At 38.4% G+C, this 25,452-nt stretch overlaps 1 protein-coding gene across 1 annotated transcript in view; it reads right to left on the bottom strand.

Moving 5' to 3' along the window:
• Positions 1-9,132: 9,132 nt before the first annotated feature.
• CYLC1 (cylicin 1) overlaps positions 9,133-25,452 on the bottom strand; it is a 52,878-nt gene continuing 36,558 nt past the window's right edge. The window contains exons 4-7 of the mRNA XM_070366585.1: positions 21,866-21,984; positions 19,580-20,318; positions 18,567-19,495; positions 9,133-9,165 (exon numbers count right to left, since the gene is read on the bottom strand). Of these exons, the coding sequence (XP_070222686.1) occupies positions 9,133-9,165; positions 18,567-19,495; positions 19,580-20,318; positions 21,866-21,984 (1,820 nt within the window). The remainder of the gene's footprint in view (positions 9,166-18,566; positions 19,496-19,579; positions 20,319-21,865; positions 21,985-25,452) is intronic.

Raw genomic sequence — 25,452 nt, forward strand, 5'->3', positions numbered from 1 at the left:
GATCCAGTGGATGTTGGCACTTTGATCTCTGGTTCCTCTGCCTTTTCTAAAACCAGTTTGAACATCAGGAAGTTCACGGTTCACATATTGCTGAAGCCTGGCTTGGAGAATTTTGAGCATTACTTTACTAGCATGTGAGATGAGTGCAATTGTGCGGTAGTTTGAGCATTCTTTGGCATTGCCTTTCTTCGGGATTGGAATTAAAACTGAGCTTTTCCAGGCCTGTGGCCACTGCTGATTTTTCCAAATTTGCTGGCATATTGAGTGCAACACTTTCACAGCATCATCTTTCAGGATTTGAAATAGCTCAACTGGAATCCCATCACCTCCAATAGCTTTGTTCGTAGTGATGCTTTCTAAGGCCCACTTGACTTCACATTCCTGGATGTCTGGCTCTAGGTCAGTGATCACGCCATCGTGATTATCTGGGTCGTGAAGATCTTTTTTGTACAGTTCTTCTGTGTATTCTTGCCTCCTCTTCTTAATATCTTCTGCTTCTGTTAGGTCTATACCATTTCTGTCCTTTATCGAGCCTATCTTTGCATGAAATGTTCCCTTGATATCTCTAATTTTCTTGAAGAGATCTGTAGTCTTTCCCATTATGTTGTTTTCCTCTATTTCTTTGTATTGATGACTGAAGAAGGCTTTCTTATCTCTCCTTGCTATTCTTTGGAACTCTGCATTCAGATGCTTATATCTTTCCTTTTCTCCTTTGCTTTTTGCTTCTCTTCTTTTCACAGCTATTTGTAAGGCCTCCCCAGACAACCATTTTGCTTTTTTGCATTTCTTTTCCCCGAGGATGGTCTTGATCCCTGTCTCCTGTACAGTGTCACGAACCTCATTCCATAGTTCATCAGGCACTCTATCTATCACATCTAGGCCCTTAAATCTATTTCTCATTTCCACTGTATAATCATAAGGGATATTATTTAGCTCATACCTGTATGGTCTAGTGGTTTTCCCTACTTTCTTCATTTTCAGTCTGAACTTGGCAATAAAGAGTTCATGATCTGAGCCACAGTCAGCTCCTGGTCTTGTTTATGTTGACTGTATAGAGCTTCTCCATCTTTGGCTGCAAAGAATATAAATAATCTGATTTCGTTGTTGACCACCTGGTGATGTCCCTGTGTAGAGTCTTCTCTTGTGTTGTTTGGAGAGGTTGTTTGTTATGATCAGTTCATTTTCTTGGAAAAACTCTATTAGTCTTTGCCCTGCTTCATTTCATATTGCAAGGCCAAATTTGCCTGTTACTCCAGGTATTTCATGACTTCCTACTTTTGCATTCCAGTCCCCTAGAATGAAAAGGACATCTTTTTTGGGTGTTAGTTCTAAAAGGTCTTGTAGATCTTCATAGAACCGTTCAATTTCCGCTTCTTCAGCGATACTTCTTGGGGCATAGACTTGGATTACTGTGATATTGAATGGTTTGCCTTGGAAACGAACAGAGATCATTCTGTCATTTGTGAGATTGCATCCAAGTACTGCATTTTGGACTCTTTTGTTGACCATGATGGCTACTCCATTTCTTCTGAGGGATTTCTGCCCACAGTAGTAGTTATAATGGTCATATTATAACTATGGTTATAATGGTCATAAATTCACCCATTCCAGTCCATTTTAGTTCACTGAATCCTAGAATGTCAACATTCATGCTTGCCATCTCTTGTTTGACCACTTCCAATTTGCCTTGATTCATGGACCTGACATTCCAGGTTCCTATGCAATATTGCTCTTTACAGCATTGGACCTTGCTTCTATCACCAGTCATATCCACAACTGGGTATTGTTTTTGCTTTGGCTCCATCCCTTCATTCTTTCTGGAGTTATTTCTCCACTGATCTCCAGTAGCCTATTGGGCACCTACTGACCTGGGGAGTTCCTCTTTCAGTATCCTTTCATTTTTCCTTTTCATATTGTTCATGGGGTTCTCAAGGCAAGAATACTGAAGTGGTTTGCCATTCCCTTCTCCAGTGGGCCACATTCTGTCAGATCTCTCCACCATGACCCGCCCATCCTGGGTTGCCCCACGGTCATGGCTTAGTTTCATTGAGTTAGACAAGGCTGTGGTCCTAGTGTGATTAGATTGACTAGTTTTCTGTGAGTATGGTTTCAGTGTGTCTGCCCTCTGATGCCCTCTTGCAACACCTACCATCTTACTTGGGTTTCTCTTACCTTGGGCGTGGGGTATCTCTTCATGGCTACTCCAGCAAAGCTCAGCCCCTACTCCTTACCTTGGACAAGGGGTATCTCCTCACTGCCTCCCTTCCTCACCTTCAACGTGGGATAGCTCTTCTAGGCCCTCCCGTGCCCGCACAGCCACGGATCCTTGGATATGTGGTTGGTCCTCCTGGCTGCTGCCCCTGGCCTCAGGCGTCAGGGCGTGGGGTAGCTCCTCCTGGCTGCCGCCCCTAACCTCAGACTCGGAATAACTCCTCTCGTCGCTGCCCCTGACCTCAGCCTTGGGGTAGCTCCTCTCGGCCGCTCCCCCGACCTTGGATACAGGGTAGCTCCTCTGGGCCATTCCTGCCCTGTCACAGCCTGGCACTCTCAGCTCCTGCCCCTGACCTCAGACATGGGGTAACTCCTCTTCGCTGCCACCCTTCGGGCATGGGATCCTCCCGGCTTCTGCCCCTGACCTCAGGTGTGGGGTAGCTCGTCTCGGCCGTGCTTAGTGCGGCGGTCAGTATATATGTGTTAGTATACTGTATTGGTGTTTTTCTTTCTGGCTTACTTCACCCTGTATAATAGGCTCCAGTTTGATCCACCTCATTAGAACTGATTCAAATGTATTCTCTTTAATCATTGAGTAATACTCCATTGTGTATATGTATCACAGCTTTCTTATCCATTCACCTGCTGATGGACATCTAGGTTGCTTCCATGGCCTGGCTACTATAAACAGTGCTGCGATGAACATTGGAGTGCACATGTCCCTTTCAATTCTGACTTCCTTGGTGTGTATGCCCAGCAGTGGGATGCTGGGTTATACGGCAATTCTATTTCCAGGTTTTTAAGGAATCTCCACATTGTTCTCCAGAGTGTCTGTATTAGTTTGCATTCCCACCAACAGTGAAAATGGTTCCCTTTTCTTTCTCCACACCCTCTCCAGCATTTATTGCTTGTAGACTTTTGGATACCCCACTCCAGTACTCTTGCCTGGAAAATCCCATGGAAGGGGAAGCCTGGTGGGCTACAGTCCATGGGGTCGCTAAGAGTCAAACACAGCTGAGAGATTTCACTTTCACTTTTCATTTTCATGCATTGGAAAAGGAAACGGCAACCCACTCCAGTGTTCTTGCCTGGAGAATCCCCGGGACATGGGAGGCTGGTGGGCTGCCATCTATGGGGTTGCACAGAGTTGGACACGACTGAGGCAACTTAGCAGCAGCAGCAGCAGCAGCAGCCTTTTGGATAGAAGCCATTCTGACTGGCATGAAATGGTACCTCATTGTGGTTTTAATTAACATTTCTCTGATAATGAGTGATGTTGAGCATCTTTTCATGTGTTTGTTAGCCATCTGTATGTCTTCTTTGGAGAAATGTCTATTTAGTTCTTTGGCCCACTTTTTGATTTGGTCGTTTATGTTTCTGGAATTGAGCTGCAGGGGTTGCTTGTATATTTTTGAGATTAATTCTTTGTCAGTTGCTTAATTTGCTATTATTTTCTGCTATTCTGAAGGCTGTCTTTTCACCTTGCTTATAGTATCCTTTGTTGTGCAGAAGCTTTTAATTTTAATTAGGTCCTATTTGTTTATTTTTGCTTTTATTTCCAACATTCTGGGAGGTGAGTCATAAAGAATCCTGCTGTGATGTATGTCGGAGAGTGTTTTTCCTATGTTCTCCTCTAGGAGTTCTTTTTTTTTTTTTTTTTTAACTTTACAATATTGTATTGGTTTTGCCATACATCAACATGAATCTGCCACGGGTGTACACATGTTCATATTTTCTGGTCCTACCTTTAGACCTTTAATCCATTTCAAGTTTACTTTTGTGTATGATGTTAGAAAGTGTTGTAGTTTCATTCTTTTACTAGTGGTTGACCAGTTTTCCCAGCACCACTTGTTAAAGAGATTGTCTTTTCTCCATTGTATATTCTTGCCTCCTTTGTCAAAGATAAGGTGTCCATAGGTGTGTGGATTTGTCTCTGGGCTTTCTGTTTTGTTCCATTGATCTATATTTCTGTCTTTGTGCCAGTACCATACTGTCTTGATGACCGTGGCTTTGTAGTAGAGCCTGAAGGCAGGCATGTTGATTCCTCCGGTTCCATTCTTCTTTCCCAAGATTGCTTTGGCTATTTGAGGTTTTTGTATTTCCATACAAATCGTGAAATTATTTGTTCTAGCTCTGTGAAAAATACCATTGGTAGCTTGACCAGGATTGCATTGAATCTATAGATTGCTTTGGGTAGTATACTCATTTTCACTATATTGATTCTTCCAATCCATGAACATGGTATATTTCTCCATCTATTAGTATTCTCTTTGATTTCTTTCACCAGTATTTTATAGTTTTCTATATATAGGTCTTTAGTTTCTTTAGGTAGATATATTCCTAAGTATTTTATTCTTTTTATTGCAATGGTGAATGGAATTGTTACCTTAGTTTCTCTTTCTATTTTCTCATTATTAGTGTACAGGAATGCAAGGGATTTCTGTGTGTTGATTTTATATCCTGTAACTTTACTGTATTCATTGATTAGCTCTAGCAATTTTCTGGTAGAGTCTTTAGGGTTTTCTATGTAGAGGATCATGTCATCTGCAAACAGAGAGAGTTTTACTTCTTTTCCAATTTGGATTCCTTTTATTTCTTTTTCTTCTGTGATTGCTGTGGCCAAAACTTCCAAAAGTATGTTGAATAGTAGTGGTGAAAGTGGGCACCCTTGTCTTGTTCCTGACTTTAGGGGAAATGCTTTCAATTTTTCACCATTGAGGATAATGTTTGCTGTGGGTTTGTCGTATATAGCTTTTATTATGTTGAGGTATGTTCCTTCTATTCCTGCTTTCTGGAGAGTTTTTATCATAAATGGATGTTGAATTTTGTCAAAGGCTTTCTCTGCATCTATTGAATTAATCATAAGGCTTTTATTTTTCAATTTTTAAATGTGGTGTATTACATTGATTGATTTGCGGATATTGAAGAATTCTTGCATCCCTGGGATAAAGCCCACTTGGTCATGGTGTATGATCTTTTTAATGTGTTGTTGGATTCTGATTGCTAGAATTTTGTTAAGGATTTTTGCATCTATGTTCATCAGTTATATTGGCCTATAGGTTTCTTTTATTGTGGCATCTTTGTCAGATTTTGGTATTAGGATGATGGTGCCCTCATAGAATGAGTTTGGAATTCCTCTGCAATTTGAGCAGGATAGGTGTTAGCTCTTCTCTAAATTCTTGGTAGAATTCAGCTGTGAAGCTGTCTGGACCTGGGCTTTTGTTTGCTGGAAGATTTCTGATTACAGTTTCAATTTCTGTGATTGTGATGGGTCTGTTAAGATTTTCTATTTCTTCCTGGTTCAGTTTTGGAAAATTGTACTTTTCTAAGAATTTGTCCATTTCTTCCACATTATCTATTTTATTGGCATATAATTGCTGATAGTGGTCTCTTATGATCCTTTGTATTTTTGTGTTGTCTGTTGTGATCTCTCCATTTTCATTTCTAATTTTATGGATTTGATTTTTCTCCCTGTTGTTTCTTGATGAGTGTGGTTAATGATTTGTCAATTTTATTTATCCTTTCAAAGAAACAGCTTTTGGCTTTGTTGATTTTTGCTATGGTCTCTTTTGTTTCTTTTGCATTTATTTCTGCCCTAATTTTTAAGATTTCTTTCCTTCTACTAACCCTAGGGTTCTTCATTTCTTTCTTTTCTATTTGCTTTAGGTGTAGAATTAGGTTATTTATTTGACTTTTTTCTTGTTTCTTGAGGTATGTCTGTATTGCTATGAACTTTCCCCTTAGCACTGCTTTTACAGTGTCCCACAGGTTTTGGGTTGTTGTGTTTTCATTTTCATTCATTTCTATGCATACTTTGATTTCATTTTTGATTTCTTCTGTGATTTGTTGGTTATTCAGCAGCGTGTTGTTCATCCTCCATATGTTGGAATTTTTAATAGTTTTTCTCCTGTAATTGAAATCTAATCTTACTTAAGCATATGGTCAGAAAAGATGCTTGGAAAAATTTCAGTTTTTTTGAATTTACCAAGGCTAGATTTATGGCCCAGGATGTGGTCTATCCTGGAGAAGATTCTGTGTTCGCTTGAGAAAAAGGTGAAATTCATTGTTTTGGGATGAAATGTCCTATAGATATCAATTAGGTCTAACTGGTCTATTGTATCGTTTAAAGTTTGTGTTTTCTTGTTAATTTTCTATTTAGTTGATTTATCCATAGTTGTGAGTGGGGTATTAAAGTCTCCCACTATTATTGTGTTATTGTTAATCTCCCCTTTCATACTTGTTAGCATTTGTCTTACATATTGCGGTGCTCCTCTGTTGGGTGCATATATATTTATAATTATTATATCTTCTTCTTGGATTGATTCTTTGATCATTTTTCAGTGTCCTTCTTTGTCTCTTTTCAAAGTCTTTATGTTAAGTCCATTTTATCTGATATGAGTATTGCTACTCCTGCTTTCTTTTGGTCTCTATTTGTATGGAATATCTTTTTCCAGCCCTTCACTTTCAGTCTGTATCCGTCCCCTGTTTTGAGGTGGGTCCCTTGTAGACAACATATATAGGGGTCTTGTTTTTGTATCCATTCAGCCAGACTTTGTCTTTTGGTTGGGGCATTCAACCCATTTACGTTTAAGGTAATTATTGGTAAGTATGATCCCGTTGCCATTTACTTTATTGTTTTGGGTTCGAGTTTATACACCCTTTTTGTGTTTTCTGTCTATTGAATATCCTTTAGCATTAACAAATGCTGAGAGCTGATTTTGTGGTACTGAATTCTCTCAGCTTTTGCTTGTCTGTAAAGCTTTTAATTTCTCCTTCGTATTTGAAATAGATCCTTGCTGGGTACAGTAGTCTGGGCTGTAGGTTATTTTCTTTCATCACTTTAAGTATGTCTTGCCATTCCCTCCTGGCCTGAAGAGTTTGTATTGAAAGATCAGCTGTTATCCTTATGGGAATCCCCTTGTGTGTTATTTGTTGTTTTTCCCTTCCTGCTCTTAATATTTGTTCTTTGTGTTTGGGTGGACAATTTTTTAGGCTCATTTGTTCAGTCTTGCTGTGGGGAGGGAGGAATGCTGCAAACAAACAACACTGGTGTCTGTGGGGAGTGATTGCAGTGTCTTGGCCACACTGGGTTTGCCCCCATCATGGCATGTGTACTTTCCCAGTCTATACTTGTTAGGTTCTAGGTTGCTGTGGTGGGAACTGTCTGACGCCAACCCTGGGTTGCATGCACTTCCCAGGTCTAAGCCACTTGGGTTCAGGTACTCGGGTACTCCACAAAGGCACAGACTTGGTTAGGCCTGCATTTTGTGCCCTTCCCCTGTCCGAGCAGCTCAGGTGACCAGGTGTTTGGTGAGCATGGTCGGTGTGACTTATCACCTCCCCCGTCCCTGCCACTCAGTTTTCTGGGTTTACAACCAGTGCACCTTCTCAGGCAGATGTCGACCGTCCAGTATCCCAAGAAGTCTTGGTTAGCAAGAAAGCCTGCTTGCAGTTTGGTAGATGGTGCCTCTCTGGCACTGTAATTGCCCCCTTCCGGCTCTGGGTGTCCTTGCCTGCCTGTCTCCGGCGGGGGATGGGCTGGCCTGCAGCCGGCTAGCTCTAGTCAGTCCTTTGTTCTGTGAGTGGGCCTGGTGGTGTTTTAGGTTAGGGCTTTTTGCCTTTTTGCGGGGTAGCTATCCCACAGTCTAGTTTGCTATCCCACAGTCTGGTTTGCTATCCCAAGTTAGTTCCCTCAGATTGCCCTCAGGGCATTCAGGGCCAGGTCCTTACTCTAAGCAATGCAGCCCACGCCTCCCTGCCCAGCCCCCGCTTGCTAGTGAAGGATGCAGGTGTCTGCACTGCTTCTCCCTTGGGAGTTACCATTGGGCACTGGGCATGTAATCTGTGGGTTTTAATTATTTATTTTTCCTCCCGGTTATGTTGCCCTCTGAGGCTTCAAGGCTTGCCAGACTCGCCAGTGAGAGTGTTTCCTGGTGTTTGGAAACTTCTCTCTTTTTTAAGACTCCCTTCCCGGGATGGACCTCCGTCCCTACCTCTTTGTCTCTCTTTTTATCTTTTCTATATTTTCCTATCTCCTTTTGAAGACAATGGGATGATTTTTCTGGGTGCCTGATGTCCTCTACTGGCATTCAGAAGTTGTTTTGTGAAATTTGCTCAGCGTTCAAATGTTCTTTTGATGAATTTGTTGGGGAGAAAGTGGTCTCCCCATCCTATTCCTCTGCCATCTTAGGACCGCCTCTCAAAATGCATTTCTAAAGATGGTCTAAAGTCGGGTTTGAAAGAGCAAAGTCAGGAAGAAAGAGCAACTACAAGATATGCAGTGTAATTGTATGTCTATATGCATGCATGGATGCATGCATGTATCTTTCCTTCCACATCCAGAAGGAATATGAAAAGCATATTCATAGGAATTTGTATAATGATTGATAAGCATATTTTATCCTCCTATGGTCACTTGCAGTTTATCATTAAAAAATAATAAACTAAAGAGATAATTTCTAAAGATAAATGATAGCATTTGGAATATTTTTTATGTATGTGGGTGGTGGGGATTATAATCTACATATATCTCTGTTTATTTTAATGGTGTGAAAGATCTGGTTCTTTCCATTTTCTTTATTTTTTTTTTCTAAATATAAAGTAAAACAGAAATTTAACAGAACATGTAAGAGAATCCCAAAGAACATTGCTGTTACAACCTGAACACAGAAGTAGCTTCTAAAGTGAAGTGATGTAAAATGCTGCAAACCTTTGTCTTGAGTAGATCAGGCTTTTAGTAAATAAATCATACACCTCTATACATCACCTTTATAAATTACATGTAAAAAAATCAACTCCTTGTGCTCACAGAAGACTTGTTTTTATTTATTACAGTTCCACAGAAGTAGAAATGCTCATTTGAGAGTAGCTATTGTTAACTGTGGTAAGGCCATTCTGTGAAATGAAGTGCTCAGTTGTTCTTTAAAGCAGCTTATGAATCCATTTTGCTTCAGGCTGAGGAATAAAGTAGAAAAAAATTAAAATAAATGGTAGCATTAAAAAGAAGCTAGTAATTATAGAGAGTTCCTGGTGTGTTAAAGACCACAATAAAACAGACAAGTGGAGGCAAAGTTGGATATAATTTTTATGTTTTCTTATTAAAAATGTAGATCCTTGAATCCCACCCTAGAGTTAGCATTAAAAGCCTGAGATGGGGTCAGAAATAGCATGTTTAATAATTTCTCTGCATGATCCTAATGTTCACTTCAAGATGTGAAGTACTGAATACTAGTCCAACCACCAGCATTTGTGTAGGAACCAAGTCCTAAGGAATGTTACATTATGAACACAACTACTTTAATGGACTAGGGCTTCAAAAGCTGATAATATAAAAACACAAAAATACATTTTAAATACTGATAGTCTCTCTAAATTCCACCACATTAATACAAGTGTTTCCACATTTGCACATTATTGTCTAGTGTTTGTACAGTAGTTGCAAATTTCATCTAGTTGCAAACCTATAGTATTTTCCTTTATATTCTTCCTTAACATTATAGTATAAACTTTCCCCTCTAAACTCAAGGTCTCACAACTAGTATTCCAATGAATAAATACTATGTTTTATATTTTAGTATGCCAATTTTTTTAATTTTCTACATTTAGTTTAATTCCAAATTTTTTGTCCTATAGACAGTATTGCAATTATCATCTCTATGCCCAGAGGTTTTTTTTTTTTTTTTTCCTTCTGCTGACTTGTTTTAATTACAGTACGTTTTTACTAATGGGATTACTGAATCAAATAGTACCATCCCATTTGTGACTCTTCCTACATAGTCCCATATAGGTCTAGAATAAATTTAACCAGTTTGTCTTGTTCCTCTTTTGCCATCAGCAGTGAATTAATGGGGTGTGTGTGTGTGTGTGTGTGTGTGTGTGTATATATATGTGTGTGTATATATATATGTATATATATATATATATATATATATATATATATATATATATCTTACTTGGAACTTTTGAGGCTTCAGGGATAATGGTGTATTTATTCATTTATTCACTATTCAGAGAGTAGTAGCAGAATTTTTTCCATACATAAAAGAGTTTTGACAGTGTTCAGAAAATGGAAATTTGCTAAGGAAGGCAGATCATGGAATTAGAGCTTATTCTTGACAATCAGACGTCAGCGAGAAGACATCAAAACTAATGGTGAGTGAGTGGAAAGGGTAGATTAGTTGCACACTTAGAGCAGAGCAAAGCAGCAGTGTATCAACACAGTTATATAACAGGTAAAAATAAATATCTTGAAACTATAGAATTTTTTTTTTAAATCAAAGATTCATCATGGAACAAATCAGTACTTTGTTCATCTTCCATTTATTTATAGTTTAGCATTTCTTAAAAAAAAACAAAAAAACTTGAAATTGTAGTAGAGGTATCACAATTTTCTATTGCCGATTTAAGCCCCATAGCCTTGCATTATGCTTACTATGCCTGTTTCCAACTCTGTGTCACTCCCATCAACCATTTTTTCTGCCTCCTGGTCTGGAAACTTTGTTTCTTCCTTCAGTTAATATTTTCAATGTCATACTCATATTCCATTTCATGATGCAATTTCATACACTGGTTTTGGTATTAACTAGCTGGGTATTCTTGATTAGAAACTTCTACCATTGCCTTTGCCTTTCAAAAATCTTTCTTATCTTTCATAATCCAGTTCCTATATCACTTTTTCACCCTGATTGAATGAGTGAATGAGTGTAAGTTAATTCATAAACTGGCAGACTAAAATTTCATACTATCTAGTACCATCTGGAGTTTTAAAAATGCCCAGCAATTATTTCATTCATTTCTTGCTAATTTCTAATAAATGACAAATAAATTGATTTATTAAATTAATATTGAATGCCAGCCACTCTCTTGGACATATAAGTAAAGAGTTTTTGTATTCACAGAGCTTACCTTTTACCAAAAAATACACAAAATAAACATAATAAATAAGTAAATTACATAGTGCAAGGTAGCAAATTTCATAGGAAAAGAAATAGATGACTTGAGGACTAGTATGCAGTAGTGGGGATTGTTACAATTTAAAATTGTATGATTAAATTAACCTCATTGAAAAATTGATATTTGAGCAAATATTTGAAGAGAGAATTAACCACATGGAAATCTGAAGAAATAAGATTCTAGGTTGAAGTGTGGATCTATGCAAAGTCCTATTCCTGGGATGTATGGAAGGATGCCAGTATGGTTTCATCAGACTGATGAAAAGGTGAGATCAGAGAGAACAGCAAGTCAGATTATCTAGGATCTTATTGGCAATTGTAAGCATTTTGACATTCATTCTGAGTGAAATTAAGTACTAGAGTTTGTTGTTGTTCTCAAGTTTTGTTTCATTAGGTTTAATTTAACTTTGTTAATTCTAAGTATACATTTTAATACACTTTATCAATTAAATGATGTTCAATAAATTGAATCCATGTTGAGGATATGAAGAGGAAAGATTAGAAGCAAGAGATATCTTAGGAGGCTACTGCAGTAGTAAAGGAGAGAGATAATAGTGATGAGGACCTGGCTGGTACAATATGGTTCACAAGTGGTCAGATTTTAGATGTATACTGAGTCAAAAGGATCCAAGAAGGATTGTGAAAGAAAAATAATTAAGATGCTTCTAATGAACTATAATCTTATTCTTGATCTTCAAGAAAATGTATCTTGAGAATTTACTGTTTCCTTTCAGTCTTTGTTAGATAGCTATTATCAAGATAAGGAAATTCTCTATTCCTTTTTAAATTGGTGTTTTCATCTTAAGTAAATGCTGAAATTTATCAAATACTTTTCCACACACCTGCAATTCCAGTTCTCAAGAATAAAGTAGATGAGGAGAGAACATAAAGATGGAAAGTTTGTGTGGTATTTTGACTGTTTGTATTCTCAGGGAGCTTCCCAGGTGGCTCAGTGGTAAAGAATCTGCCAGCCAAGCAGGAGACAGAAGTTTAGTCCTTGGGTCAGGAAGATTTCCTGGAGAAGGAAATGACAACTCACACCAGTATTCTTGCCTGGGAAATCCCATGGACAGAGGAATTTGGCAGACTATAGCCCATAGGGTTGCAAAAAGTCAGACATGATGTAGCAACTAAAAAACAGCAACAACAGCAGCAATATTCTATGAAGAAAAATAAAGTAAGATTCTGGGTTAGAAGAGTAACTGGACAGTTGTGGGAGGGGATAACATAAGATATAGTAAATCAGGGACGGCTTCTCCAAAAAAATAATATTTAAGTTGAAAAACCAAATGATGAGAAGGACTAGTCATGCAAAAACTGGGGAGAAGAATTCCAAGCAGAGGGAACAGTATATGCAAAAACTTGGCAAGAGAGCAATCTTAATATATATGAGAAGCAAAAATAATAGTAGTTTGGGTAGGTCAAAAAATAAAATGGCAAACTGGTTCAAGATGAAGGTAGAAAATAGATGAGGATGGATAATTTAAGCATTGAAAGCCAGGGTAAGAAGCCTGAGTTTATTATGAATGTAAAAGGAAACCGTTAGTGTTTTAAGCAGTGGACAGTAGAGGCAGCAAGACTCTTGCAGTACTTCAGCAAAGATTATGATGAATATTGGGACCATTTAGGTAGTAGTAATTGAGATGGAAGAAGTGGACTGATTCAGGATATATTTTGGAGGTAAGGTAGACAAGTTTTAGTGATTGATCACATATGGGGGATAAGGAAAAGAGCAGAATCATAGATGATATCCAGATTTTAAAAGATTAAATGGGTGGATGGCAGTGCCATTTACTACTAAGATGGAGAATACTGGGAAGGATTAGGTTTTGAAATTGGTTAAGAATGTTATTCATATATACTAAATTTGAGATGTCCACTAGAATCTACACGGAAACTTCCAAGGAGGTGTTTAGAATTTGGAACTCATTGGAAAGACTAAAGTTGGTTATGTTACTTTAGGAGTAATTAGTACATAAAAGACATTTAAAACTATTAAATTGGATGAACTTATCAAAGGAGAATTTTAGAGAGAAGGTCCAGGATCAAGTCTTAGATCATTCTAACATTAAAGGTGAGGAAGTGTAAGATATAATAAAGGTGGTGGAAAGCTACCAGTAAGTAGAAAGAACAGGATAGGATCATATCAGATCAGATCAGGTCAGTCGTGTCCGACGGTTTGCGACATCATGAATTGCAGCACACCAGGCCTACCTGTCCATCACCAACTCCCAGAGTTCACTCAGACTCACGTCCATCGAGCCATTCAGCCATCTTGTCCTCTGTCGTCCCCTTCTCTTCTTTCCCCCAATCCCTCGCAGAATCAGAGTCTTTTCAAATGAGTCAACTTTTCGCATGAGGTGGCCAAAGTACTGGAGTTTCAGCTTTAGCATCATTCCTTCCAAAGAAATCCCAAGGCTGATCTCCTTCAGAATGGACTGGTTGGATCTCCTTGCAGTCCAAGGGACTCTCAAGAGTCTTCTCCAACACCACAGTTCAAAAGCATCAATTCTTCAGCGCTCAGCCTTCTTCACAGTCCAACTCTCACATCCATACATGACCAAAGGAAAAACCATAGCCTTGACTAGACAAACGTTTGTTGGCAAAGTAATGCATCTGCTTTTGAATATGCTGTCTAGGTTGGTCATAACTTTCCTTTCAAGGAGTAAGCGTCTTTTAATTTCATGGCTGCAGTCATCATCTGTAGTGATTTTGGAGCCCAGAAAAATAAAGTCTGACACTGTTTCCACTGTTTTCCCATCTATTTCCCATGAAGTGATGGGACCGGATGCCATGATCTTCGTTTTCTGAATGTTGAGCTTTAAGCCACCTTTTTCACTCTCCACTTTCACTTTCATCAAGAGGCTTTGTAGTTCCTCTTCACTTTCTGCCATAAGGGTGGTGTCATCTGCATATCTGAGGTTATTGATATTTCTCCTGGCAATCTTGATTTCAGCTGGTGCTTCATCCAGCCCAGAGTTTCTCATGATGTACTCTGCATAGAAGTTAAATAAGCAGGGTGACAATATACAGCCTTGACGAACGCCTTTTCCTATTTGGAACCAGTCTGTTGTTCCATGTCCAGTTCTAACTGTTGCTTCCTGACCTGCATACAAACTTCTCAAGAAGCAGATCAGGTACTCTGGTATTCCCATCTCTTTCAGAATTGTCCACAGTTTATTGTGATCCACACAGTCAAAAGCCTTGGCATAGTCAATAAAGCAGAAATAGATGCTTTTCTGGAACTCTCTTGTTTTTTTCCATGATCCAGCAGATGTTGGCAATTTGATCTCTGATTCCTCTGCCTTTCCTAAAACCAGCTTGAACATCAGGAAGTTCATGGTTCACATATTGCTGAAGCCTGGCTTGGAGAATTTTGAGCATTACTTTACTAGCATGTGAGATGAGTGCAGTTGTGCCGTAGTTTGAGCATTCTTTGGGATTGGAATGAAAACTGAGCTTTTCCAGTCCTGTGGCCACTGCTGAGTTTTCTACATTTGCTGGCATATTGAGTGCAGCAGTTTCACAGCATCATCTTTCAGGATTTGGAATAGCTCAACTGGAATTCCATCACCTCCTATAGCTTTGTTCGTAGTGATGCTTTCTAAGGCCCATTTGACTTCACATTCCAGAATGTCTGGCTCTAGGTCAGTGATCACACCATCGTGATTATCTGGGTTGTGAAGATCTTTTTTGTACAGTTCTTCTGTGTATTCTTGCCATCTCTTCTTAATATCTTCTGCTTCTTTTAGGTCCATACCATTTCTGTCCTTTATCGAGCCCATGTTTGCATGAAATGTTCCTTTGGTATCTCTGATTTTCTTGAAGTGATCTCTAGTCTTTCCCATTCTGTTGTTTTCCTCTATTTCTTTGCATTGATCGCTGAGGAAGGCTTTCTTATCTCTTCTTGCTATTCTTTGGAACTCCGCATTCAGATGCTTATATCTTTCTTTTTCTCCTTTGTTTTTTGCTTCTCTTCTTTTCACAGCTATTTGTAAGGCCTCCTCAGACAGCCATTTTGCTTTTTCGCTTTTCTTTTCCATGAGGATGGTCTTGATCCCTGTCTCCTGTACAGTGTCACGAACCTCATTCCATAGTTCATCAGGCACTCTATCTATCAGATCTAGGCCCTTAAATCTATTTCTCACTTCCACTGTATAATCATAAGGGATTTGATTTAGGTCATACCTGAATGGTCTAGTGGTTTTCCCTACTTTCTTCTATTTAAGTCTGAATTTGGCAATAAGGAGTTCATGGTCTGAGCCACAGTCAGCTCCTGGTCTTTTTTTTTGCTGACTGTATAGAGCTTCTCCATTTTGGCTACAAAGAATATAATCAATCTGATTTCAGTGTTGACCATCTGGTGATGTCCATGTATAGAGTCTTCTCTTGTGTTGTTGGAAGAGGGTGTTTGTTATGACCAGTGCATTTTCTTGGCAAAACTGTATTAGTCTTTGCCCTGATTCATTCCATATTCCAAGGCCAAATTTGCCTGTTACTCCAGGTGTTTCTTGACTTCCTACTTTTGCATTCCAGTCCCCTATAATGAAAAGGACATCTTTTTTGGGTGTTAGTTCTAAAAGGACTTGTAGGTCTTCATAGAACTGTTCAATTTCAGCTTCTTCAGCATTACTCATTGGGGCATAGACTTGGATTACTGTGATATTGAATGGTTTGCCTTGGAAATGAACAGAGAGCCTTCTTTTGTTTTTGAGATTGCATCCAAGTACTGCATTTTGGATTATTTTGTTGACCATGATGGCCACTTCATTTCTTCTGAGGGATTCCTGCCCACAGTAGTAGATATAATGGTCATCTGATTTAAATTCACCCATTCCAGTCCATTTCAGTTCGCTGATTCCTAGAATGTTGACATTCACTCTTGCCATTTCTTGTTTGACCACTTCCAATTTGCCTTGATTCATGGACCTGACATTCCAGGTTCCTATGCAGTATTGCTATTTACAGCATTGGACCTTGCTTCTATCACCAGTCACATCCACAGCTGGGTATTCTTTTTGTCTTGGCTCCATCCCTTCATCCTTTCTGGAGCCATTTCTCCACTGATCTCCAGTAGCATATTGGGCACCCACTGACCTGGGGAGTTTCTCCTTCAGTATCCTATCATTTTGCCTTTTCACACTGTTAATGGGATTCTCAAGGCAAGAATACTGAAGTGGTTTGCCATTCCCTTCTCCAGTGGACCATTCTGTCAGATCTCTCCACCATGACCCGCCCATCTTGGGTTGCCCCACGGGCATGGCTTAGTTTCATTGAGTTAGATAAGGCTGTGTTCCTAGTGTGATCAGATTGACTAGTTTTCTGTGAGTATGGATAGGATAGAGTCAAGTTAACTAAGTGTTTTGTGAAAGAAGAGGTTGGTTTAAATGCTGCTGGACTATAGAGTAACATGAGGAGAGAAGAGAGCTCAGTATGTGTGACTACAAGAACATATTTTGTAATCTTGAAAAGAGCACTTTTAGCAAAGTGGTAGGGATGGAAGAGCCTGATTAGATGGTAGCTATACAAATTTAAGCTTATTACAGTGATGATATGAATATATGCAAGGCCAGAACATATCCTGAAAGTTTTTTTTTTTTTTTTTTTTTACAATTAAAATTAATCCTCAGACTCAAGGATTTTGTTATATTTCTTATATTTTACATATTTTTTAATTTAACAATTTTTATTTAGAATTTTTATTGAAATTTACTTACAATATTATATCAGTTTCAGGTATTCTACATAGTGATTTGATATTTTTATACATTATGAAACAATCACAAGTCTAGTTACCATTTATCACCAAAGTTATTATGATATTATTGATTATATTCCTTACACTATACAGTAATCACTATGACATTTATTTTATAACTAGAATTTTATATCTCTTAATCTTCCTCACCTATTTCACTTATCTTCACATCTGTCTCCACTATGGTGACCACCAATTTGTTCGCTTTATAAGTCAGTTTTTGTTGTTTGTTCATTTGTTTTGGTTTTAAATTCCACATATAAGTGTACATATTTTTCATAAAAACTACTTTTGGAAGAGAGTTCAGCTTTTCAAGGGTCTCTTTTTCTCAATTGCCTTAAAATTATCCACCAATATATTTTTATTCCTTAAAAATTTTGTTGCTTTACTGGTTATCTGCCCGTTGACTTAGAATGAGCCTTTAAACAATGGGGTCGTTAACCAGCTTTGTCACAAAGCTGACATTTTGAGTCTGCCAGGAGAAAAATGGACTTAAAATCAGCCTTTTTTGAAAGAGATAATATGGATTAATTAATCTCTCCCACAAATGTAAAATATATGAAGAGCAAATGGGAATCAATACATAAAGTTTTATTATAAATAAACCAAGGATAGAAAAAACTTGGAATACAATGTAAAGTGAGATTCCCACCATTCAGAAGAGGAAATGGAAGCCCTTTAAAAGATAAGAACAAGAATGGGGGGGGCAGAGAGGGTGAGGAAGAAAGGGTGGGGGAAAATTAATTAAATATAAGGTCCAATCCCAGCCATATTTACAGATGTTCTGAATTTAGCAGGACAGAGAACATGAAACCTACCATGCTGAGAATAGTCGATTAACACTGTGGGAAAGCAAAGGAAACACAGACTGATGCCCAGAAACCATGCAAATGAATCACATCTCAACCAAAGATCAGAGACCCAACAAGGGAGGACAAGAATGGGAAGAGCAGACCTTCCATCCAAAGTGAGATGTTTAACTAAGCATCCCTTTACAGCCATGTTTTAAAGGAAGGGGGATTTAAAGGGAGATCCTCTGTAGGAGAACAATAGAAAACTTTAAAATTACAGATCCAAAGAGATTGGATCAACCTTGAAAATACTCCCCCCCGCCCCCCAATTATCAGTACTAGTGACAACTCATAAAGATATGGTTAAAAATTAAATAATTAAATATGCTTTTTGCATATCTGAATCCTAGTATGTTATGTTTCTATCTTGCTGTGTCTGAATTTGGTTGAGTTTTTACCATATTCAGCAACTTCCTAGGAAATGTATTTATATCCTACTAAAACATGCCCCTTAAAAATTTTAGCCATTTTCCTTTTTGTTCTTTCATAAGTGTGGGACAGTTAAACACATTTGTAATATGATCATTTTTACAAATAATTATGAAAAGTTTCTTAAAACCCAAGCCAGTTCTCTCTGCTCCAATCTAAATACTAGTCTTAACTTTTTGACATTTATTTTGCAACTCTTTTGGGTCCTGTGGAAGTACTCTATCTTTTCTCATCTGTGAGTCTCAAAATTGTCAATATTCCAGTAAAAGAGAACTAATCTGCAGAGAAAATATGAATTCAAAATTTAAAATATATTTTTCATTTTTAATCCAATTTTCTCTAAAAATAAAACAGAAGCAAACATACCAAAGGAGCGTATCTTGGCTTTGGAGGTGGAGGAGGCATCTGGCACCGACAGAGACGTTTGACTCTAGGTGATGGCAGTATAGGCTCACAAGGAGGTAGTGGTGGTCTTTCTCTTGATGGAGGAACTCTACCTGTACCTATTTTTTTTCCTTTTTCTTTGAATGTAGTCCTCCGGGATGGCATTTTGATTCCTCTTTTTGGTTCCACTGCATCCTTCTTTGAATCTGTAGATGTGGCATCTGATTCATCAACTCTCTTTTTAGACCCAGGTTTAAATAGAGACTCTTCAGATTCAGCATCTGAACTTTTGAACATTTCAGTCTTCTTTAGGTATCTTTTGGAAGACACATCAGATTCAGCACCACTAGGCTCTGTGGCCTTCTTTGCAGTCTTCTTGGTGTCTTTCTTTGAATCTCGCTTAACCTTCTTTGACTCCCAATCAGACTCAGTTTCAGTAGACTCTTCGGACTTCATTGCAGGCTTTTTTTGGTCATCTTTCTTTAAATCTTTCTTATCTTTCTTTGAATCTTTTTTACTCTTTTTTGCATCCCCTTCAGATTCAGAATCAGCATCAGTAGACACAGCATCCTTCTTGGCATCCTTTTTCTTATCATCTTTCTTGCCCTTTTTCGAATCTTTCTTTGCATTCTTTGAGTCTCCAGATTCTGCATCAGTAGACTCTGCATCTTTCTTGGCATCCTTTTTCTTATCATCTTTCTTTGAATCTTTCTTGCCCTTTTTTGAATCTTTCTTTGCATCCTTTGAGTCTCCAGATTCTGCATCAGTAGACTCTGCATCTTTCTTAGCATCCTTTTTCTTATTATCTTTCTTTGAATCTTTCTTGCCCTTTTTCGAATCCTTCTTTGCATCCTTTGAGTCTCCAGATTCTGCATCAGATGCAGCATCCTTCTTAGCATCCTTTTTCTTATCTTTCTTTGACTCTTTCTTGCCTTTCTTTGCATCCTTTGAGTCTCCAGATTCTGCATCAGTAGACTCTGTATCCTTCTTTGCACCTTTCTTGGTGTCTTTTGTTGCACCCTTCTTATCTTTCTTTGCATCTTTATTTGCATCTTTTGAATCTACAGATTCAGCATCAGAGCCCTTCCCCTTTGCATCTTTTTTTGCATCCTTCTTTGTTGGCTTCTTTGAATTATTCTGTGAATAATTCTTTAACCACATATCAAATTCCATGGATTCAGCATCCGATTCCCCTAAATGCACCATTAAACCCACATTTGAACTATTTTTTGAGCAAGTCTCTGATATGGCATCAGAATTATTCTTTGAGCTCTTAGAGTACTTCTTCGTACTTGTGGATTCAAAATCCATCTCCTTGGAATCTTTTGAATATCTCTTTTCTTTTTTTTGATGCTTTATTGAAACTGATATAGAATCTTTGGATTCTGGGTTTGTTTCTGATTTGGACTTTGACTTCTTAGATAGTTGACTTCCATGTGATGATTTTGATGGAGTTTTATCTGCTTTATTTCTTCTTTTAGGTTTCTCATCTACTTCATGTGGGCCTGTATCTTTCTTGGAAATTTTCTTCAAAGCTGTTTCTTTTTTGTCATCTTTGTACTTTTTAGATTCTGCCTTTTTAGAATGGGTTATATGAGTATAAGGATGTCTGAATGAGGCCTGTCTCCTGACGATTAAATTAATAGATGGACTTTGAAATTTTTTCCTTAAAGAATGCCTTATCCATATATGAGCTGGCTTCTGAAGTTCATCTAAATTTCTTTTATCATGTCTCTGAAAAAAATGGTTAGAATAATAAGTTTTTAAATGAGTTATATCTTTTTTATATTGAAACAAATAGTCTAGCTTTTCTATGACCATATATTTAGATTGTGTCTTGTTTCTGTTTCAACATTCTGTGTGTGTTTGTATGTGTGTGTGAGAAAACTCCACTTTGGAAATAAAATGAATTTAAGAAGAACCTCAGAATATCTTCAGCGATTCCTACTAAGATAAGAAGGGGTCCACAATGATTCATGACACTTCAGGACCTGGCCTCACAATAGATAATAAATTCCTTTAGAACTCCTACATGAGAGAGATATTTTGAAACATTTCATGTACCCTTCTGCCCCAAAATAGATAAAAAAAAAAAAATAATAAGCTGATACTCTTGAAGTGTGTCATGATAATTCTTACGATAGTTTACAATTCTGCAGGCTTCTGGGTTAGCCTGATTTCTACTTATACTTTCAAGATTTTCTTACCAAATTGAGAGCCTAATATCTCTGCTGTGAAGCACTGCTGAAAATAAATACATAAAATAAAACAAGTGTCTTATTCTCATTAATTAGTGTAGCAGTTGCTGCTGCTGCTAAGTCGCTTCAGTCGTGTCCGACTCTGTGCGACCCCATCGACGGCAGCCCACCAGAGTTCCCCGTCCCTGGGATTCTCCAGGCAAGAACACTGGAGTGGGTTGCCATTTCCTTCTCCAATGCATGAAAGTGAAAAGTGAAAGTGAAGTCGCTCAGTCGTGTCCAACTCTAGCGACCCCACGGACTGCAGCCTACCAGGCTCCTCTGTCCATGGGATTTTCCAGGCAAAAGTACTTGAGTGGGGTGCCATTGCCTTCTCCAGCAGCATATTATAATTATTATTTTTTTATTTCTGTCCAAACATTTGTCAAGGCTGGTTGTCACAGTGACCATATAGACTAATTTTACATTTAGTTCTTATATTTCTTCCATTATTATATGGAATGAAAGGAAGACCATGAAGAGAAGCACAAAACTTGGATCTCAATAGATGTAAATAAATGGCCCTTGAATAAATGCATTGACTATTGATCTGCTTTGGGAGATGCTTTTAAAACATATTTTGCTATAACTATGGGTGACCTCTGTAAGCTAACTTTTATTTTGGTTACTTGTAAGAATAACTCCATTTTGTAAAAGCAATAGAAAACTGGAATCTCCAAGTATCTAGTATTTGAATGCTAGATTAAAGAAAACGTAAAGGCCCTGAAACCTCAAGATTGGCTCCTAAGACTCAAATTTTATATGTTTTTGCAGCTGGTAAACATTGCCTCAGAGATCCCACCAGTTTCAGTATTACATTCTCCAGCTTACCTAGCCAATGAGCTTTAAAATGCCTTTGAAATGGAGGAACACATATAAATAAAAGTTCAATAAGAAACAGTTGGGGACAATCTGCTATACAGGGAATTATACACCTAAAATATCTCCATCCTAAAGATATCAAAATTCAAATTATGTATTTTATTTGTATGTATGCATTGTAACATATTATATTTAGTTAAAAATGATCTTGTCGGTACTCACAGGAACTGTGACTTGTATTTCTGAAGGTCTTAATCTCTTATTTCCACCTGGCTGGGATGATTTGGGAAATGTTATAGTTAAGTATTGTTGATTCCGTATTTTTTTGCTTGATTCACTGACTGAAATGAGAGAGGAAAAGAAACAATTTTGCAGCTAACAGCCAGACTTTGATCAGTTCTGAAATATTGCTGAGCAAGAAATATAGTTTAATTTAAACTAAATTATAACTCAAAATATAGTTCCCCCCTCCTAGAGTTTATAGTTTACTTGCATGCCAGTTAAGAAAAAACAAAAAATTATTAGTCCATTTAGAACCAAATTAAGTTTAAAATGATATTTGTAATTTTATTTTCTAGATTAAACCAATACATGTACTACTATGTGTAAAATAGATAGCTAATGGGAAGCTGCTGTATAACACAGGGAGCTCAGCTCGGTGCTCTGTGATGCCAGAAGGGGTGGGATGGGGGAGTTGGGGGAGGCTCAATAGGGAGAGTATATATGCCGGGCCAAGAGGAGCTACTCCACGTCCAAGGTGAGGAGCAGCGGCTGCACTTTGCTGGAGCAGCCGTGAAGAGATACCCCATGTCCAAGATAAGAGAAACCCAAATAAGATGGTAGATGTGGTGAGAGGGCATAAGAGGGCAGAAACACTGAAATCAGAATCACAGAAAACTAGCCAATCTGATCACACAGACCACAGCCTTGTCTAACTCAATGAAACTAAGCCATGCCGTGTGGGGCCACCCAAGACCGGTGGGTCATGGTGGAGAGGTCTGACAGAATGTGGTCCACTGAAGAAGGGAATGGCAAACCACTTCAGTATTCTTGCCTTGAGAACCCTATGAACAGTTTGAAAAGGCAAAATGATAGGATACTGAAAGAGGAACTCCCCAGTTTGGTAGATGCCCAATATGCTACTGGAGATCAGTGGAGAAATAACTCCAGAAAGAATGAAGGGATGAAGCCAAAGCAAAAACAATACCCAGTTGCAGATGTGACTGGTGATAGAAGCAAGGTTCGATGCTGTAAAGAGCAATATTGCATAGGAACCTGGAATGTTAGCTCCATGAATCACGGCAAATTGGAAGTCATCAAACAGGAGATGGCAAGAGTGAATATCGACATTCTAGGAATCAGCAAACTAAAAAGGACTGGAATGGATGAATTTAACTCAGATGACCATTATATCTACTACTGTGAACAGGAATCTCTTAGAAGAAATGCAGTAGCCATCATGTTCAACAAAAGAGTCCAAAATGCAGTACTTGGATGCAATCTCAAAAATGACAGAATGATCTCTGTTCATTTCCAAGGCAAACCATTCAATATCACAGTAATCCAAGTCTATGACCCAACCGGTAATGCTGAAGAAGCTGAAGTCGAATGGTTCTATGAAGACCTCCAAGACTTTTTAGAACTAACACCCCAAAAAGATATCCTTTTCATTATAGGGGACTAGAATGCAAAAGTAGAAAGTCAAGAAATACCTAGGGTAACAGGCAAATTTGGCCTTGGAATATGGAATGAAGTAGGGCAAAGGTTAATAGAGTTTTGCCAAGAAAATGCACAGGTCATAGCAAATACCTTCTTTCAACAACACAAGATAAGACTCTACACATGAACATAACCAGATGGCCAAGACAGAAATCAGATTGATTATATTCTTTGCAGCCAAAGATGGAGAAGCTCTGATAATAAACTCCTTATTGCCAAATTCAGACTTAAATCGAAGAAAAGTAGGGAAAACCACTAGACCATTCAGATATGACCTAAATCAAATCCCTTATGATTATACAGTGGAAATGAGAAATAGATTTCAGGGACTAGATCTGATAGATAGAGTACCTGATCAACTATGGATGGACATTCATGACATTGTACAGGAGACAGGGATGAAAACCAACGCAATGGAAAATAAGTGCAAAAAAGCAAAATGGCTGTCTGAGGAGGCCTTACAAATAGCTGTGAAAATAAGGGAAGTGAAAAGCAAAGGAGAAAAGAAAGATATAAGCATCAGAATGCAGAGTTCCAAAGAATAGCAAGGAGAGATAAGAAAACTTTCCTCAGCGGTCAATGCAAAAAAATAGAGGAAAACAACAGAATGGGGAAGACTAGAGATCCCTTCAAGAAAATTAGAGATACCAGGGGAACATTTCATGCAAAGATAGGCTCGATAAAGGACAGAAATGGTACGGACCTAACAGAAGCAGAAGATATTAAGAAGAGGGGGCAAGAATACACAGATGAACTGTACAAAAAAGATCTTCACGACACAGATAATCATGATGGTGTGATCACTCACTTAGAGCCAGATATCCTGGAATGTGAAGTCAAGTGGGCCTTAGAAAGCATCACTACGAACAAAGCTAGTGGAGGTGATGGAATTCCAGTTGAGCTATTTCAAATCCTGGAAGATGATGCTGTGAAAGAGCTGCACTTATAATGCCAGCAAATGTGGAAAACTCAGCAGTGGCCACAGGACTGGAAAAGGTCAGTTTTCATTCCAATCCCAAAGAAAGGCAATGCCAAAGAATGCTCAAACTATGGCACAATTGCACTCATCTCACACGCTAGTAAAGTAATGCTCAAAATTCTCCAAGCCAGGCTTCAGCAATGTGTGAACCTTGAACTTCCAGATGTTCAAGCTGGTTATAGGAAAGACAGAGGAACCAGAGATCAAATTTTCAACATCTGCTGGATCATGGAAAAAGGAAGAGAGTTCCAGAAAAAACATCTATTTCTGTTTTATTGACTGTGCTAAAGCCTTTGACTGTGTGGATCACAATAAATTGTGGAAAATTCTGAAAGAGATGGGAATACCAGACCACCTGACCTGCCTCTTGAGAAACCTATATGCAGATCAGGAAGCAACAGTTAGAACTGGACAGGGAACAACAGACTGGTTCCAAATAGAAAAAGGAGCACGTCAAGGTGTATATTGTTACCCTGATTATTTAAGTTATATGTAGAGAACATTATGAGGAACGCTGGGCTGGAAGAAGCACAAGCTGGAATCAAGATTGCCAGGGGAAATATCAATAACCTCAGATATCCAGATGACACCACCCTTATGGCAGAAAGTGAAGAGGAATTAAGAAGCCTCTTGATGAAAGTGAAAGAGGAGAGTGAAAAAGTTGGCTTAAAGCTTAACATTCAGAAAACTAAGATCATGGCTCTTGCCCCATCACTTCATGGGAAATAGATCGGGAAACAGTGGAAACAGTCTCAGACTTTATTTTTGGGGGGGCTCCAAAATCACTGCAGATGGTGATTGCAGCCAAGAAATTAGAAGACACTTACTCCTTGGAAGGAAAGTTATGACCAACCTAGATAGCATATTCAAAAGCAGAGACATTACTTTGCCAGCAAAGGACCATCTAGTGAAAGCTATGGTTTTTCTATTGGTCATATATGGATGTGAGAGTTGGACTGTGAAGAAAGCTGAGTGCCGAGGAATTGATGCTTTTGAACTGTGGTGTTGGAGAAGACTCTTGAGAGTCCCTTGGACTGCAAGGAGATCCAACCAGTCCATCCTAAAGGAGATCAGTCCTTTGTGTTCATTGGAGGGACTGATCCTGAAGCTG

Source organism: Bos mutus, chromosome X, assembly GCF_027580195.1.
Source record: "Bos mutus isolate GX-2022 chromosome X, NWIPB_WYAK_1.1, whole genome shotgun sequence".
Lineage (NCBI taxonomy): Eukaryota > Metazoa > Chordata > Mammalia > Artiodactyla > Bovidae > Bos > Bos mutus.